The 19,395-nt window shown below is 39.8% G+C and overlaps 1 protein-coding gene across 2 annotated transcripts; it reads right to left on the reverse strand.

Moving 5' to 3' along the window:
* Positions 1-4,738: 4,738 nt before the first annotated feature.
* optc (opticin) lies at positions 4,739-8,891 on the reverse strand. Of its 2 annotated transcripts, none has more exons than XM_057362319.1 (7): positions 8,799-8,891; positions 7,686-7,853; positions 7,264-7,435; positions 6,995-7,153; positions 5,919-6,121; positions 5,718-5,813; positions 4,739-5,643 (listed from the first exon to the last, which is right to left on the reverse strand). In XM_057362319.1, the coding sequence occupies exons 2-7, from the start codon at positions 7,851-7,853 to the stop codon at positions 5,473-5,475; spliced, it is 969 nt and encodes a 322-aa protein (XP_057218302.1). In that variant the 5' UTR covers positions 8,799-8,891; the 3' UTR covers positions 4,739-5,472. The 2 variants fall into 2 exon arrangements, with proteins under 2 accessions (XP_057218302.1, XP_057218303.1); XM_057362320.1 differs by lacking the exon at positions 8,799-8,891 and adding an exon at positions 8,568-8,679.
* Positions 8,892-19,395: the final 10,504 nt, after the last annotated feature.

Genomic DNA, 19,395 nt, shown 5'->3' on the forward strand with positions numbered 1-19,395 from the left:
TCCTTTGGCAAAGACGCGAAACCGTGATGACATCTTAGTTTTGTGCAGCCACCGTAATGCTTCAAAGGGGAGAGGGGAGGGGCGGAGCCACTAAATGACGCTACATTTCATACACCAGACCTGTCAAATGTGTGAAACCTATGGTGATTACCTACTTTTTATCTAGTTTTCTTTGTTGAAGGAAAATTATTGGTGGCTTCACTCAGCATTGCGCTTCATTCTCTCTGTGCACTGCAACATATCTCCTAGGCAGCAATCCAGAAGAATGGACTTTTCTGGCACCACAATGGCAAGCCGCTGCTAGCAGTCTGCAACCCTCCATCTGTAGTGTGACCAGCCCCTCATCTCCTCAGTGGCCATGCTGAAAGATAGATGAATTCAATTAAATGCATCTTAAAGTCTGTGGCTCAGTGTTAAAAAAAATCAAAGCCTGCAGCATGGGGACGACTCGTAATGAATTCCATAATATCCTGCAAAGAGAAAATTGTGATGCGTGTATTTAATGTTTGACTACTCCCGATGAAAGAAAGTGATTTAAGACTTTTTTCAGTCTTAACAGACTGTGCACTTCATGTTCGCACTAAAGAAAAAGTTAATAATTGAGCATTTTGCCTTTTTTACTGTTCAATGTAATTATTGCATTATCTCTATAAGGATTGGTGTCTCTACCCACATGTCTTGTTCGCTGTTGAGCAGCAGGTGAAAGTTCATGAGCAGCCGTTATAATAGATGCTAAAGATATCAGAGTCTCTTACCTGCTCAGTGATTCACCTGCTGAAAAGCATTCTTACAAAAGACAGTCAATGGTACTTTTCGCACAGACACTTTAAAGGGAAAAATGTGTATTTTCTGTGCCAGTTGTTTGACAAAATTGTTTAAAAAAAGAATGTTCTTTCTCTTTGCTCCTTTCTTCACACTTCATCTTTAGCTCTTCAGTAGCACTGCGACATCTGTAAGCTCCTGGCATTCACAAACCAGCTGGAAAGAGAAGGGTATATTCATTAGTGATGCAGAAAACATTCCTCTAATCTTGTAGCTTGTGAAGGCCTCATTTAAACACCCATGTTAGTCTGAATCAACCAGTTTGAATAAATTATCTCCCAAAGCCGAGTGATTGATGAATCACGCATCCCTGAGATTTATTAACGTGAGTGTGACCAAAGCTGAACATGTCTGATGTTCTTTTGATTTGAAAACTCATTAATAATGTCAGATTACAAAAATTCCTTTTGTTGTTCTTTAGAACTCATTAAGTTGAGAAAGAGAGGGAGGAAAAAGAGCTGCTTTTCAATAGCGTCTCATTGATCTTTTCCGTTTCAACCATGGACTGGATACCATCTCCGGCTGGAGTCGATGAGATGATAAACCTTTTCTTTCTGAAGGCAAGACAGTTTAAAGAGGATCATGTCATTCCCTGTGAAGCTCGCATTAAATGAGGAGAAAGAGAGGTGGTGTCAGACTTTTAGCAGCTTGCAGTGAAGCTTTCTATCATCATGGCGTCTGTTGGTGATACCGAGAGAAAAATAAAACACTGTGCTTTCAAAGAAATCTTGCACATTTATTTCCTGTTTGATTGGATATTGATTTTAGCCCATGTTTTTGTTGACTATATATGTCTCATATGAAACACAGAGCCACTACATTGTTTAACAAATATAATGGATGTGCATATCGTCCCACAGCCCATGGTTAAATTGTTGCTTTGTTTGTACCTCTGAAAACAATAAATGATATGAATTACTGTTTCTAAAAGTCATGCATGTTATATTTTGACTGTCAGAAAAAACGCTCAAAAAATGTACCGAAGCTGTCACCGGGGTGGTATCCTTTAAAGGTCCATATGTATAATTTACCTACAGATACGTTTGGTACCATGTACATCTGAGGTACTTATGAATGTTTTAGGAGAAAATGTGTACTTTTTGAAAGGGTACACCCCAGTGACAGCTTGGGTACCTTTTTTGAGCATTTCTTTATGACAGTATTTACATTTTGTACAAATGGCTACCTTATAATAGAAAGTACCAGAGGTGGACTGAAAGTATTTTACACTCAACTACATTTTCAAGTATCTGTACTTTATCAGAGTGTCTTTACTTTGGAAAACAAAATACTTCACTACATTATAAAGCATGGTATCATACTTTTATCTCCAATACATTTCATAAATACATGTATTTAAATATTATAAAGCACACTAAAAATCTAAATTTTTTATAATATTTTTTATAAATTTTATACTACTATATGTTACATTTACATTTTAAAACGTTTTATTTTTGGCCCTGTGTATGGAATTAGTGGCATCTAGTGGTGATGTTACGAATTGCAACCAACGGCTCAAAACATAACGATGTTTGAATTTTTATATGTAAATGTATGATGTATGCAAATGTATGCAAAATGAATTATGCTTTATAATGTAGTGAAGTACATTTTTTAGGTAAAACTAGATATGTGTATAGGTAAATACGTCACTACTGTTCACCTCTGTGAAGTAGGCTAATTTAATGTCAAGAAAATGACACACTTCACCTTTAAAAACTACTGAACATAATGAAGATGTAGCCCTTAACAGAATCCCTTCCACTATGAGTGCAATGAAGTCTAATTTAGTATTAAGGAATTTAATTAATAGAAAGTTATTTTCACCTTTCACACTGTTATGTTTTATGGTTTCAGTCAATGCGCCAGATTTTTGTTTCCCCATCATTGAAATATACATAGAATTACCAACAGTCATATTCATACGAAGTATAACCGATGAAAGCAATTACTCATTCATCATCCATCTAAGAAAAGTCATAACACCAAGGTGCTCTGCCCTCCAGCCATTTGCTGGATGAAACCTTCCCTTAAATGGCAAAGCAACATGCTTACTCCACAAAACTATCACCGTGCCTTTGAAAACAGATGTCTCCTTTGAGAGGGAGGAGAATGGCCAGATGCCATACTTGGCTATGATGGGGTGAGGGGGCAGCATGTTTTTGGATTCGGCTCACTCTTCCCCCCTCCGTTTCTCTAATCTTCTCATCCTGTAACTCTCAGGGGGAGTAAATATCTTCAAGGCTGACCTCCGTTCACTGCATACCTCTACCACAAAAGGAAGAACGAGTTTAGGTTCAAGCATTTGTTAATACATTTGCCTGGTTCTGAGATCTGCATTGTGTCCCCACGTGAATGGAGGAGGCCACTTGTCAGAGAAATTGTATTTTGAGTTTGAAGTACAGTAAGTGGGGGTGTGAATTTTTTACACAGTTTAAATTTATGCAAATAAGATCAGAAGCAGATTCAATCATAATGGATATATACCTGTAGCGGTCACAGGTACAAATGATGAGTGTTTTCATTTACTGCAGCCCTCTGATAAAATGCAGCAGGGTGTAAATAAAATGGCCTCGGAATGTATTTCCTCCTCCATTTTCTATACCACATGTACAGTAAGTGAACTCCATAGTATGATTTAATTCAGGGAATTATTTTTTATCTCTCTCTCGCTCTCTCACTTTGTCCACAGAACACTCATTTATTGATCGCATGCCCACACCAGCCCCCAGTGTTCCTGACTGCAGTACAGCCATCGCTCTGTTCAACATTCTCTCTCTCTATCTCTCTTCATAATTCTTACTTTTACTTTTAATCTGTTTCTCTCTCCCTCCCCCTTTCCCTGCCGAGGCACAATTGTCACTCTACCCTGCAGTAGAAACCACTGTGCTTTGAAGTTTAAATGGATTCTTCTTTCTTTTGTCTTTACGCTGATGAGAGCTTATAGAATAGACACAGTTATCTATTATTAAGACATTTTGACTTTGGGGTGACGTGAATTTATTTAAAGGGCTAGTTCAGCGAAAAAGAAATATTCTGTTTTTATTTTTGAATGTCTGAGCTGCTCTTTTACAATACCGTTGAAGTGAATATAGGCCTTCAAAAAAATCACCATGTAAGTAGTCCAAAATGACTCATTTACTGTCATTTTTACTGTACTATTTGTCCTCATGTCAGCAAGTCCAAGCATCAAACAACACCAGTTCCCACCTAACAATTTGATAACAATTGAGTCAGTTTCCATGTGGGAAGCTGAAGAGAACCTTTGTATGTCTGTTATTTGCTTTTTGATGGCTCGTTCAAAAGATGCGTTTAAAACATTTCGCTTTCCTTAGCCCCTCTCCTCACCTGCTACCTACACACACATGCACATAAACACAGCTGAAACACACCCACACAGCATATGCACCTATCTAAAGCCCCTCCCTCCCCTGAATCATGTGGGAGGGAAGCCCGTAGGTTCTTTCGGTGATGAGATCAATGGATGAGCTCAGGCAGAATGCAAGGTCACCTTCATGGACCCGGCAGAGAGAGCGAGGGAGAGAATACAGACGAGAACTGGAATCCGTGGCATTGAAGCAGGTGCACTCCTAACCCTCGTACCAGGCATCCTGCATGTTGGTTACAAAACCTTTTTATTTTGTTGCATCCTCATCGCAAACACGTCTCCTTTTCATGTACCAATTAACTGGCGGCTTCAAACAGCTCAGTAGTCGTAAAGGCTGTGTATCATTGCACCTCGCCACTGGGTTGTCTGTCGTCTTTATTCATCAAGTGAGTCACCGGCTCCCTGTAAAATGTTAAAAAAGGAGGCAGATGCGACAGAAAAGGGGCGGAGGATGATATGAGCCCTTGTGCAAATAACATTAGGCAAATGACGACGGGAGGAACGTTGGGTGAGGAGAATGGGGTCGGAATAAAAGGAAGGGGAGAGATTAGTAGTGCTTATATTTACCTTTCTCACTGTTTGTCTCAATAATGCACTGCGGACCTCAGCAATAAATGTTGTGATTTATTCGGACAGAAATCTGGGCTTTATGCAAAGCATCGGTGTGGGATGTCTGAAATGAAGAACCATGCAACACTTTGTCCAATCAGACTGAAAGCCTGTTCATTCTTTTGGGATTATACTTGTTGTGACTTTACAGGTGCTTAACTTCCAGTGCAAATCATCTAGGGGTATCACATCGCGCGCAAGGGTAAATGTCAAACTATAAATATTTGACAGTTGCTAAGTAACCTGAAGAAATTGATTTAAAAATAGATGTAACTGCATACTTCCTGACAAACTTCTGAATGAAAAACAGCGACTGAGAGAATCAAGCAAATGTTCGATTTCATTAATAAAGAGCTGGATGTTCTCAAAGAGTGAGAATCACTCTGAGATTAAATGACACCTGTAACAGATGTAGAAGGGCTTTAGAAATGCACAAATCATTGCCCCAAACAGCACAACGTGGAAAAGGGCGCCACTTTGTGGTGAAAAAGGGCACACGCGTTTCACTTTATATTCTTGCTCTGACTTCCTGTGTCATGGCTCATCGTGTCTAGTGAGATTTTTAGGCATGTACCAAAAATAATCCAAAATATTCTGTTCAAAGATGACAGGATAACACACACACACAAACTAGGAAAAATGATTTTCTGCTAAACTGGAGTGCCAACAGGTAGACGTGGTAAGCAAACAAAAGTTTGGGCGTAGAGATTGATGTCCACAGGGTTTCCATCTAGCCGGATATCTTCCAGGGATTTCCGTATGTAGCTCATATCATGACTGTTACAGAAAGTGTCTTGGTTTATGCTCTGGATATTGTTGTTCTGAAAGAAATCAATTAGATGGTATTTATTTTTTCAGTAGTGACATATGGAGAGTAGAAAGAGTTGTTTTCTACCTGCAGGTGAAGTACTCTTAGGGTTTCAGGCAGTGGTACAGGAACGTAGTCTAACTTGTTATTGGAGAGATACAGAAACTGCAGTTCCTTCATTTCCTGTTCAGCAGAGGAAGTTAAGATGAACAAGATAATGCCTGTTTTACATTATATGCTGTACATACTGTACAAATCAAATGTCGTGAGCAAGCAAATATACAGCACCTTAAAGGCCTCAGCATGCATGCCGGCACTCCTCAGCTGGTTATTCCGGACATCGATGTGTTTCAGGCTGGCTGGGAGTTCTGGCAGGGCCTGGATATTATTGTCAGCCCAAAAGAGATCCTGGAGTTGAGACAGTGAACGGAAAGCATCCTCATCCACTCTACTAATCTGGTTTCCACTCAGGTCAATCCTCTGCAGCTGATCTGAGAACAGAAGCCAAAGAATCTGAGTACAGGTGATCATCCTTTTCTCAAGTTATTCAAGGGTATTTGAAAAAAAATGCCTTTGGATAAAATGCTTAAGTCTTACAGATGATAGATCTTTTCAGTTTTGGCATCAATTTGTTGGATGACCCAGAAGGCTAATTCACCATGGGTTGCCTGAGAAATTTCTTATTGGATTTTAGAATGGCTGTTTTGTATTGATATAAGATCTGTGGTTATTGAAAAGACTCATGCTTTGTGTTTTCATCAGCAACATAATTTGCAAACAGGAAAACCCTTCCAATGTGAATTTTAAGAAAGTTGTCTTCTTCACAACTACGAAAGTCTGCCAAAAGAATGTGACTTAACAGGCCTGATGAATCTGACAACATTCGATCAATGTAACAACTTGTTATTAAAGTGATAGTTCAACCAAAAATAAAAATTCTGTCATCATTTACTCACCCTCTCGTCATTTCAAACCTGTATGACTTTCTTTGCTCCGCAGAACACAATAGAAGATATTTTGAAGAATGCTGTTAACTGGCCCCCATTCACTTGCATTGGTTTTGTGTTCATTCATACAATAGAAGTGAATAGAGGCCAGTGCTGTTCGGTTACCAACTTTCTTCAAAATATCTCTTTTTGTGTTCTGCAGAAGAAAGAAGGTCCTAAAGGTTTGAAATGACAAGAGAGTAAATGATGACAGAATTTTCATTTTTGGGTGAACTGTTACTTTAATGAATGTACATTCTTAAAGAAAGAGTGTAGAAATTTGACCTACTAACAGCTTACTTGTATTTGTCTCATTGTTATAAATTTAATCTTAACGTTATAGTTATGATTTTCTACATTTATATTTATTTATCTTACTGAGATTGATGAAATCTTTAGCCTTGACTTCAGTGATCTTGTTGAAGCGAGCATAGAAGTGTGTGGTGTCTTTAGGAAGAGGAGGAATCTGAGTCAGCTCTGAGTCATCGCAGTACACGCTGCCACTGACACACACACATAGCAGGCAAGTGGGCAGTCCTGTACACAAACAGATGACTGTGTTATGAACGTTTCAACCACTAGATGGCGCCAAACACACTGATCTGTTAAAACTCATCTCTTCATCTGTCAAACAGTTATGTATTTACCTAAGCCTGTGTCAGGACCAAACAGACCCGGTGCACGGAAGTGCAGAGTGGAAGGGGAAGGTGATTTTGTTGGGCGGGGTAGCAGAGTCACTTCCTCCACATAGTCCGGGGGAAGAACTATAGCAGGTGGTTGAGTGACAGGAGGAGGAGGAGCCAGCGTCCCAACCACAATCTGAGAGGTCAGACAAAATGATTTTTAGCGTGAATGATAAACAAGACCGTAATGACAAAATGTAAACATCTTATCAAATTAAAAAGGGATATTTGTGAAGTTTTTAGATTTGTTAGGTCATTCATGCTGGCATCTATTAAAAAAAAGAAAAAAAAGAAGCAAATAACAATAGTCCAATCAAATGATCTTTAGAATGACAAAAAGGGACAGGTGCTATATTTAGTGGTCTTTCCCTAATTCATCCGCCCACCTCCTCATCCAGATCATCATAATCATATGTCTCTCCATATGTATTCAGGTCCCACGTATCCGAGTCCACATCATAATTCTCCAGGTCATATGCTGCAGAATCCACCGGAAGGGCACTTACACTGAAGCCCACCAGGGTCAATACCAGAAATGTGTGAAACAGCGCCATCTATAGGAGAAAATGTAATTGCCATATAGATATTGTGAATTTAGATATTATGTAACAGGGACTTGGAGAGAGATTTCTAATTTAACTAGAGTGATAAGACTACTATTTTCAAAAATGTCTAGAGCTTGTATTTAGTAACAGTTTTCTATTTAACAAATATGTTTCATTTTGTGTCTGTTGGCAATGTGCTCCTTTATTCCCCATGGAATTGTCTACAGGGGTTCTTTATCTTAAATCCAGAGTGTCTGTCACATCAGACTTTATTTAACCTTTAAGAGCATTTCTTTCCAGCAGCTTAGACAAGTAAACATGTAAAACTAGTACACATAACAATGACAGTCTGAAGGTTCATAGACTTTACACAGAGACTTGAACCCACCATAAATGTTAAGACAAATAAAGTTATTATGTGTAGTAACAGTATTCTGTCATCTGGTTTAAGGTGGATATGGAGCATTTACAGATCTCAATAAGGAATGCACATAAACACTGTTCAATTTAATGGCTGACATTAGTGTGTGAGAACAGGCATGTTTTCCATACAGCACATACAGTATATATAATCCATCTAGAGTCATTCTGAAAACAAGAATATTCCCTAAATAACCGATTAACCAACCAAATATAACATACATTTGAAGCCTTTGACACAGAAATGACAAATTAACCACATATCTTTCTCAAAGCAGATGAGGTCAATAGTACACAACCTACATTCTAGCATGCTTCCCACAATTGTACTGTAAATCCATTACAGCAATCAGACAACTTGACCGAGGTTTCACACACCAGCCCTGTACGGAAGTCCTGACACCATCATCCTGACACGTCGGTATTCGGGGCTCTCTTGGGTCTATTCAATCGCATGCAATCCAGTTCCAAAAGCATTCAGAATAAGACTAATTACCAGGGATCCTTTGCACAGCAGTAGAAGAAAAGACATACCTTTGATGTTTGTGTGGACCGAGTGTAGATTCTTGGGCTTGGAAGGTGGAACTGTGGGCTCCAGAGGTTAAAGCAATGAATAACTGACCCGGGATCGAGGACACTACCAAGCTGGATTAGGGGGAGAGGTGGGAACTCAGCTGGGGGAACGGCCAGGACAGTTTGCTCAGCTGTCACTAATTGCATAGCCATGTCAATGCTGTAGTCGCAGACGTGGTCTGGTTTGGTAATTTACAGCCTCCTATCGGCCGCTTGTTATCTTTGTGTTTTTTTACACACGTATCCTAGCAAGATGCAAGTGTTTCTTCAAAACTTTCTATTTTGTTGCCGCATTTTATGATGTTTTGGTTCTCCCTGATTTTGTGTTAGAATTTCAGGTCAAATGAGAGGCATTTCGGCCGTGTGGATTTTAGGGAGTGGTATGTTCACCCTTACCAAGCAGAAGCTTGGTAATCCTTTGATCTCATAATATAATATAGTGAGAACAAAATTCACTTTGTTGACTTAATTTGCTGAAGCTTTAAGAAGTTACGTTCTCTGAACTCCTTTTAAAATCTGATTTTACTAATGAGCTAAATGTTATTTCATGGTATATTCAGCAGGCAGTAAACTAAGCCTGCTGTGATTTCACTCAGACTGACATCCAACAACAAACTTAGTGGATGACCTTTGACATCCTCAGATTTTTAACTGGCGTCTGCCTGACCAGACACAAACAGACACAGGCAAGGTCCAGCTTTATTCTTTTCTTTCATAGGTTGTGCGTCAGTCCCCAATTACTCTGTGTTTCAAATATCAAGCATTCCATTGCTAAACACTTTATGAAGATGACCAGTAGCTCGAGAGGCAGCACTAGGGGAACTTCTTTATGTCCTGTTTGAAATTGTTTGTTTGTGATAAAAAGTAAGTAAATACAAACTTCCTCTTTACTAACACTTTCCCATTACATCAGACTTTACACAAAAATTCAATTGAGCGACAGTCAGCTTTATGTTGATGTACTGGAATGTCAGTGGCTAGCATATTTCAACATCAAAGAAAATCCCTCTCCAAAACAAAACACACATTAAATACAGTTTCTGCCTAAGATTATAGATTCTAATGAAAAAGATCCTCTGTGTATTTGCCCTTAAAGGGACGTTTCACCCAAAAATAAAAATTTACTATGGTAGTCAATGGTGGCCAAAACTGTTTGGTTACAAGCATTCTTCAAAATAACTTTCTCTGTGTTCATCAGAACAAAGAAATGTATACAGATTGGAACAACTTGACGGTGAGTAAATGATGATAGAATTTTATCACTTACTTTTTATTAAGTGAACTGTTCCTTTAACAGCCATAATAGACTTGGTCGGCATAGCTGGGAACGCCCACAAATACTTCATATCCATTTGTGCTGTGGGGGAAATCAATGCATTACAATCAATGGGTGTAGACTTCATTAGGCGCTTGATCTTAGCTCTCTGTAATGATTACGACTGACTTTTACTTGGTGCAGTGTCGAAAACTTGCTATGTGGTGTTCTGAATCTCTAATAAGTAAAAAAAACCTGATCTGAAGTTTTATATAGGCCTACTGTGGAAAAACCAGACCGGTGTAGTCCCGTCTCTCTGCACCTCAACCCAGGGACTTTCTAAAACGTTTAACGTGAAAAACACTTATTCATTCAGTGATTCTGTTTTTTTATTGTACCCCGAGTTTGGGATAGTTTGTAAGACTGATTATTATCTTACACTCTTTCATAGAGTTAGTTTTGTAGTTATAACCACAAGAACGCTAAATCATAAATACTTTAAAGTGGCTAATGTTAAATATGAATGCTTATATGGCTCTTAATTGCAATACTGAACTGTTATTTGATTAAAATAACCATTATACACACTTTTGTCCTCCCTGTAGACGTCCATTATAAGGAAGCAGCTTTGTGGCTTATACCAAAACAACAATAGGTTACTCTCGTAACCCCGGTTCTTTAAATAATCGAATAGAGAGATCCACCTATGGGAAGGGCATCCGTACCTGACCTCTGCAGAAGCATCCAATTGCACCAAGTCTGGCTAGACAGACAGAAGCACGCAGCCAATGCCAGGTAAGGCCCCACCCCTTTACCTGAGAGCATATAAGGTCTGCCTGCACTGCTGTTCTCCAGTAAGTATATTCGCTTCTCGTGCAGCAAGCGGGGCAAAGCTGGTGGATCTCTACACTCTATGTTTCAGAGAACTGGGGTTACGAGAGAAACCTATTGTTCTCTTCATCATCTCGTGTTCGAGATTCACCTATGGGAGAGACATGGACAGCTCCCCGACTGCCCAATACACTCACAGTGAGGTTCTGAAAGCCAGAAAAGGACGGTCATCCCCAAGGGGGCGGTGCTTGACATGTCCCATAATCATGCACCTGGCAACCCTGACGCACACACAGCTGCCGTGCGCTCGCAGGACAGGAAATGTATGAGGCACACACATGTAATTAACCCAGCAACACATATACAGTATAACACCCAGGCAGGAATGTGAATGCATGCTTGGTGACATGAATGTGCATGGCCCGCCGGCCCATTCAACCTTTGTTACAATTACAATGTGTAAACGGAGGGAATATAACAAGGAGGGGCTATGAAGACCCCACTCCTAAAACAGAATGTGCTACTGAGGTTTTGGTGACATCCAATCAGAAGTAACACACAAAAGTATGGGGAGAAGCCCAGATGGCAGCAGAGCAGATGTCCTGCAGTGATACTCTCCTGAACAAAGCCCAAGAGGCAGCTAAGCCCCTCGTGGAATGGATCTGATGTTTCCTGGGGGCTGCACTTCCTTTGATTCATATGCCAAGGCTATAGTGTTCACAAGTCAATGTAGTGCTGCTTAGATATGGGACTCTGCTTGGGAGGGGCACCCAAAAATAAAGAGCTGGTCGCTCTTCCGGAAAACACTGGTCATTGTCACATATGTCTGTAATGCACAGACAAGAAACAGAGCATTCAGCCTCTGATCCTCCGCAGAGTAAAAAGGCGGAGGGTGAAAAGCGGACAGCTCCAACACCTCCGATGTGAACGCAGGGAAGCATAAAAGTCGGGTTAGGCTTAAGAAAAACCTTATCTCCACTCAGAGAGAATTTAGTGCACGAAGGATGTACTGAGAGTGCATGTAGCTCACTGACACGTTTATCTGATGCCAAGGACAACAGCTTCAAGGAAATACCTCCCAGTGGCTCAAAAGGATACTGAGACAGGGCCTCCAGCACCATGGAGAGGTCCCATTCAGGGACGGTTCTCCTGATGACTGGTAAGGAGCGACGGGCATCCTTCATAAATCTGTGGATTAAAGGATGCTGCCTGACTGTTGAGCCCTCAAAGCCCACATGGCAGGCAGAAATAGCTGCCAGGTAGACCTTAATTGTGAGACCTGTGATGGGGGATTAGGAAAATGCGCAGTGGGCAACTGGCACGGAGCCATTTTCCTGGGGAGGCACAACTTGAAAGCCTCTTTCTTTTTGTTGTCGCACCGTTGCTGCATCAAAGCCATGGTGGGACCGAAGAGAGCCTGGCTAGGGATGCGCTTCCTCTCACTGTCAGGGAGTCCCAACAGGTTCAGCCAGAGAGCACGCTCCCCCACTACAGAAAGCGCCATGGAGCGCCCGCAAGCTTGGACAGCCTGACGAGCATTTCGGAGGAAGAGGTCGTTTACCGTAAGGATCTCCTTCCAAAAGGTTTGTGAGGGGGATCCTTTGTCCAGCTGCTGCCCCAGGTTGTCCAAAATTTCCGCCTGGTAAGCAGAGAGCAAGGACGAAACATTAAGAGCCCTGACAGCCAAGGCCGAGGACTTGTAAGCGGCCTGATGAACGGAGGAAGATAAACGGTCCATTTTGCCTGGCAAGACCGGCTTCAGGGGAGCGAGCAGCCCGCCCTGGGTTAAGATGCCTTGCGATCGATGGTTCGACAGTGGGGGGATCACCCATGCTGAGAGCCGCCTTGTCTTTAACCTCAAGAACTGCGAGACCGTGCTTCAGATCGAGCGGGTTGCCCAGTTGTGCCTCATGTGCTTCACGCACGCTGGCAGAACGGGGAAGAGTTGTTTCCTCGGGGCCAGGAGGGGGTCCCAGCACTTTCCCATCATACACATCCCTCTCCTGGTCGGTGGCGCTCTGCGGAGCTGGCCACTCAATGTTGAGGCGAGCGGCTGCTCGTTCGCACACGTCCAGGAGGATGGACTGGGGTAAGGCAGTGGGGTATTTACCTTGGGGAACACCAGCGAGCGGGATGCACTCCTCGTCCTCTGAGAACCCAAGAAGGCCTGTGTCATCCTCATCGCCGGAACCGGCAGGTTCGTCGACAAACAGGAGGTTGCCCGCGAAGATACAGTATCCTCTTCCCACCCAATACAGCTCAGCTCTGCTGAACAGAAAAAGTGATTTTTTTGAAGACCATACTGGCTAACACCATGCATTTCCAATGAGAGGTCAAAGAATGTTTCCCCCCAGCTATGGCACGACACCGACCAAGTCTGTATTGGGAATTTCTGTATATATTTTTCATTTCCACCTGTTGGGGGAGCAAGAATGCTGATCGTCATATTGTAAAGCATTTCAAGTAATGGTTTCCATTAGCCACCTGAATAACATTAGTCAAGCCACGAATATGTATTACATTTCAGAAAGCTCGATAAGATTCTTCCTAAGACTGAAATGGCCATATAACATGGAATATTAGTGTTTCATCCCAATAACAAGTGCTTAATTATTACGTATTGGTTTAGCTACAATAAACAAACAAGACCAACCAAAAGGACTATTTATACTGACTAGGACTAAAGAGAAAATGACATTAATTAACCACACCTTGGAACAAAAAAAAACAGCAAAATAAGACTGCGAACAATATAATATCCACTAGTATGGTTTAGAATCTTCTGGGCACAGGTGTCACATAACTTTATAGGTCTAGACAGAGTAGAATTTTTTGGGGTTGCAGGTAACAGAATGCAAAGGAAACACCACAGTGCATGTGTGCGTGTCATTGTTTTTAGGTGTTCTCAGACTACTGAGAGCCACAGCAAGCTTGCTGACAACTGTGTTTGTTTTGAACTAACTCCAAAGCACACTGCTCCTGAGAGACGGCGCTATGGTGGATACAGTTACCTCAGCTTATCAAATATATATTATTGTTTTTTCTTATTCTATGAATTTGCAAAATGGTTTCTCTTCCCATCTAAGAAAATTTTAGTATGTGGTTAGACATCCATTGTGCATTGTTTTTTTCTTCATTTTTACCAAATAAGGGATGAATCAAACGTATTCTTTTGGATAACAGATAACAGACAACAGTAACAGACAATGTCTGTAATAAAAATCCCATATTACTGTACATTACTGTATCTATGAATTATTCGACTGATCGCCCACAGTCCGTTCATTAACCAGGCACATAACCAACCCATTCCACGACCAACCCCTGAGACTCTAAGATAAAACTGCTATTATGCTTAGCTGATGGTCTAAGCTTGTAGTCCCAACTAGTCGATATTTTAAAGCCACATATAATCAAACGCTCTCTTAAATTCTTGTACATTCAATTTAACCCAATCCATTTTTCTGTTTTGATTTTAAAAATGACAGGTGTTTAGAAGATCAGAGTAATCCTTTGAAAATGTGATTATAATACTTGTATGTAATCTCTGAGTGCAAAACTATGAACCTCATGAAAAACATTATTTTTATTTATCTCCCTACGTCTAGGTAAATCAACCATCAAAATTCCGATCCTGTAATCTCACACTGAGGGACGTTATAAAACAGACCATTCTCAGATGATTTTATTTCAGCGTTTCGTTCTCGCACAGTGGGAAGGAAACCTGGATCATCTGAAACCTAATGCTGTTTCAATGATATTCTGTTCACCACTACTGATGCACTGCAGTCAGTGCATAATCAGTTATGCAAGGACAGTCCTCTGCTTATTTCATCATTTCTACGTGACTTTGAACCTTTTTTACTGGCGCTTTTAATCATCCATTTTATAGCACACTTTCCTTTTATTCCATTCCAATAGTGAAAAATAAAATACATATTTATACAGCATGTCAGCCATGAGCGTTTACATCTGGGAAAAGTACCTCTACAGACTTTGTCGACAGGCAGATGGGAAGTCTGTGATCATATTTTTGTTTTGAAGGACACAAACTAGGATGTTCCACAGGGAAAGACAGGGAAAAGGGAAGACTGCCAGGTTGTGCAGGCCATGCCTTTAATTCACAGGGCCCAAGACAAGATATTGATGATGGGTGTGTAGCAGGGGCGTAGCCAGAACTTTTATTTAGAGGTGGCCAGGTAAGACCCAGTGATTTTATTAAGGTGACCAAAAAATCAGAAACAGAAATTCTTCATTACACATAGTTTTCTGGTCAAAAACATACACAACGAACGTAAAGTAAACAATTTATTTGCAATGCTTTCATGTGCTAACATTATTTTAAAATAATTTGCTAGCTATCTATTGCAGTAAGTTAGCATTTTTTTATAAAAAATAAACATTGCAGTACCCCAACTTAAACTTTCGGGAAATGTAATTAATGAATGAAATCCAGTTAAACAAGACTGATTTTACTGACCTGATCCTTCTGCTCGCGATGAACTTCCATGGTACACAGACAGTACACTGTCGAAGCGGTTAGCAGCTGTTCAGCTATAGCGCTCAGACTGTTTGCGTCAGTGCGTCAGCATACGACATCATATTAATGCGAGAGTAATGTTCTCACGTTACTTTCAGTGCATATGCTAAATGATCTGCGCAGAACTCTGTAAATTCCGACACACATCTTACAACAGAGGTGGCCAGATAGGTGGCCATCCATCCTTCAGGGGTAGCCGTGGCCACCCATGGCCACCATATAGCTACGCCCCTGGTGTTTAGGCCCTGACAGCAGACATTTGGGTGTGCGGAGCAGAGATGGGAATCAAAGAAAATGTAATAGGTTTGGTTCCTGTTCCAATTGCACGTAACATGGTTGCTTTACAATACCTTAGATACCTGTAACTCTTCAGTAACTTGATTGAATAATATCCAGAAAAAAGTTTTGTATTATACTGTCCTCAACAGCCTGCTGCTAAATAGTTAGATCATTTCAAAAATGATTGAAATCTGGCAGAACAGCATATTAACCTGTATTAACATATTAAACATGTTTCCATTTAGTATTCTATACACATCTCTGACATTTTTCTAATGAAAGAAGTTATGTTTTCACAGTTATTTTTTCACAATGATAATTTCTTTAGATCAAATTATTTTAAAGATCAAAAATACATTTCAGTAATGTGATCCTAAACTTTTGAACAGTATGTCCCGATTCTAAGCACTCTCAAATGAACGAAAAAGCACCATAAGAGTCAGACAAAAATATTTCACTTACATGTATAACTTAAGACATGTATAAAACAGTATAAATCTCTAAATTTATAGGGGCGGTTTCCCGGACAGGGATTAGGCTAAAACCCGTCCGGGAAACCAGCCCATAGTTGCACAAGGCAAAACAAAAAGACAAAATTAACAATTGCTTTTATTCACTAACACTACCGTTAATTTTCATAGCTTTATACTTTGTTATATCAGGTTTGCACCCTGTGTAATATTTTTTTAATGTTTTTGCATATTTTCTTCAAATTATTATTTTTGCTGAATATCAGGTGATACAGAATGTTTCTGCTGGTAAAAAATACATTTCCAGTTAGATGATACCATGTATGGTGGTACTATTTTAAGACGGGTGAAGATTATGAGGCATTGTTTATAAATGTAAACATATTTTTGAGCACCCTCACTAATATTCAGAAGCACCTTCAGAGATTTGGAACCGGGCCTGTATATGGTATTATTTATTTATTTATATTGATTATCAGAGGGGCACTTTTACATTCTGGGACAACATGTAACCTCTTTGCACAACAATGGCAAGGACTGGAACCTCCACAGACACTGAGCCCAAATTCTCCTAAGCTGCATGTGTTAAAATTTACGAGTAAACCAGAGTGCCTGGAGGAAATTCCACTTAACACGGGGAAGGTCAAAGGTTAGCCGGTTCTCAAACCAGCGACCTTTTTGATCAATGGTAAAATGGCTACCCACTCCCCAGGTCTTTTTTGCCTCAAATTTCTTAAACATGGTGAAAATGAACCTTCAAACTGGGACTAGCATGAAGATTTTTACTATTGCTTAAACCTTTTATCCGTGAATTTCTCTGGATTGCATTTCCTAATGAAAAAATGCTGGAAATTCATATTATAGCTGTCTCTCCATGGGCTCGACTTCATTAATATGCCTGCCAGACAGTATAGCTAACATGCAGTCTGTGCTACATACATTGTGGGGAAAATAGGGAGAACATCTTCTTGGATCAATAGTCCCAAAAGCCCAGTGCTGCTGTGCAGGGTTGTAAAAAACATCCAAACGTTAAACCGCTCTGTTACCGCAAGTGCCACACTATGAGCACATATTGGTTAACAGCCTAATAAGGTTGGGTAGATGTCCAAGAGCAATAGAGCACTTGTTAAAAAAATTATAAAGCTAAAACAAAATGTATTCTATTCCAAGGGGCATATTAGCCACAGTGTATTTTCAGAGGATCCGGATCCATGTGGTTCCACCAATATTGGGAAGTCATGTGACACAATGTGCCTCTGCTTTAGAAATTTAATAAACCAAAAGAATATCAGATGGCATTTAATGTTGGAGGGCCAAAGTGTGTATGCGAGAGAGCGAGACCAAGAAAACCCAAGAGAGAAAAATTCAAAAAAAAGTTTGTCAAGATGTTATTTTGCTTCATTCCACTTAACTTTTGGTAATATAACTTTTAGACTTTTAGATCATTCTAATTAACTGTTTTAGTTTCCAAGTAATTTTTTTTTTTAAGATTGATAAAAGTGAATGGCAGTGCCTGGAAGAATGACTTGCCAAATACATTCCATGACCATGTTCAAAGCAAGAGAGAGATTGAGGAATTTATAAGATTTAGATTCTAATTCCGTAAACAAATCAAATAAAATCTGCATTCTGTTTGGTTTAAACAGTACAAGGTTTTTATGCAACATGTAATGCAAAATCATAATTAAGATATTTGGCTTTTGATCCCTTGAACTGAACTGCAGAAGAAATATTGGTAAATATGTCCCTTATTTCATTGATGTACATTTTAAAGGCGTCTTTGTACACTTTGAATATTTACTCCTGAATAACAAGAACATAGCTGAATATTCACTCTCGGTTCCCCAAAGTGAAAGCAGAACAGTGATCTACAGTCAACACACATACTTTGGTCCTATAATGAATTCACCCTCTTTCTTAGAAAAGGTGGCCCATGTGTAAACCATGTGTTTACTGGGGTGTAAAGATGTTCGTGTGGAATATGTGCAACAAATTTGATTCCTTCACAGAATGCGATTCATCATTTGCCTTTAAAAGTTTTAAAGAATGTTTTGAATGAAATACCCTTTGAACTGGATAAAGTTGTCCTAAAAATAGGTGTTGATCTAAAATAAAATAAAGATTGTGTTGTCAAAGTAACATAACCCCTACCCCAATGGATGTAATCATTTCCAGAAAAAAATCAATGATACATTTACATCCACACAATTCCCTATGTGCCCCACAGACCTATGAATAAAGCTCAAGCACCCCATCATCAACATAACTGGACATGTGTTTCTTTTTCACAAATACTGGAAATCATTCAGCACACATATATGGGTGGAAAACAGAGTCACCAAGTAGCACATACAGTATAGTTTGTCACACATGTTAGTAATGCAAACATATAAAAGCTGACACATTGTTTCATAAGATTTAATTAGCTGTTGTTGGCTTACAAAAGGGTCCAGAATGTGTGCTCTAAATCTAGGTTTAGATTTTACATACTGTATATAATGTTTAGCATCACTCTTCCTATGAAGAGTTTCGTATAAAAACAAATTAAAATATATTGATGAGTTTTTTTGATTCCACTTAAAACGGTCAGTTCTGGTCCTTATTCTGATTGGTTGAGCCGGGTTCTAAGACCTTATAAAATACCCCCATTTATAAATAGCCAAAATATCACTTTATTTACTTTATTTTATGAAACCTTGCTTCGCATATGGAATAACCGTTTTATAAAAGCAATAAGCCCTGCGAAGCAATGGGTTACAAGTGCATTTCATAACAGCTAAGGGGGTTTTAGGCACTCCGCCCTAGGCTGTTATAAAATGCACTGTAACCCACTGCTTCTTGGGGCTTATTGCTTCATTAGGTCAATGGCAGACAGAGCAGGTATTTAAAAGGAAACATAAAAAAATACATTCAGCATCTTTGTGGACATCGTCTCCTTGCCTTCATTCATTCAAGAGTCCTTTAGACAATCAGTCTCCTCTAAACAAGGTGTCATTGATCATCTATTTAATATACTTTAATTGGCATGAATCAGCTGGTTTCAAGAGAATAATTACGCTAACTTCCAACAGACACAGAATTTATATTTACAAGCAGTTTAATTAAATAAGACCGAAAGTAAAGACGTCTGGAATCTGGAGGAAATCTGTCTAGATAATCATTGTTACGACCCCAGATGGAATC

The sequence above is a fragment of the Triplophysa rosa genome, linkage group LG20 (genome assembly GCF_024868665.1).
Source record: "Triplophysa rosa linkage group LG20, Trosa_1v2, whole genome shotgun sequence".
Lineage (NCBI taxonomy): Eukaryota > Metazoa > Chordata > Actinopteri > Cypriniformes > Nemacheilidae > Triplophysa > Triplophysa rosa.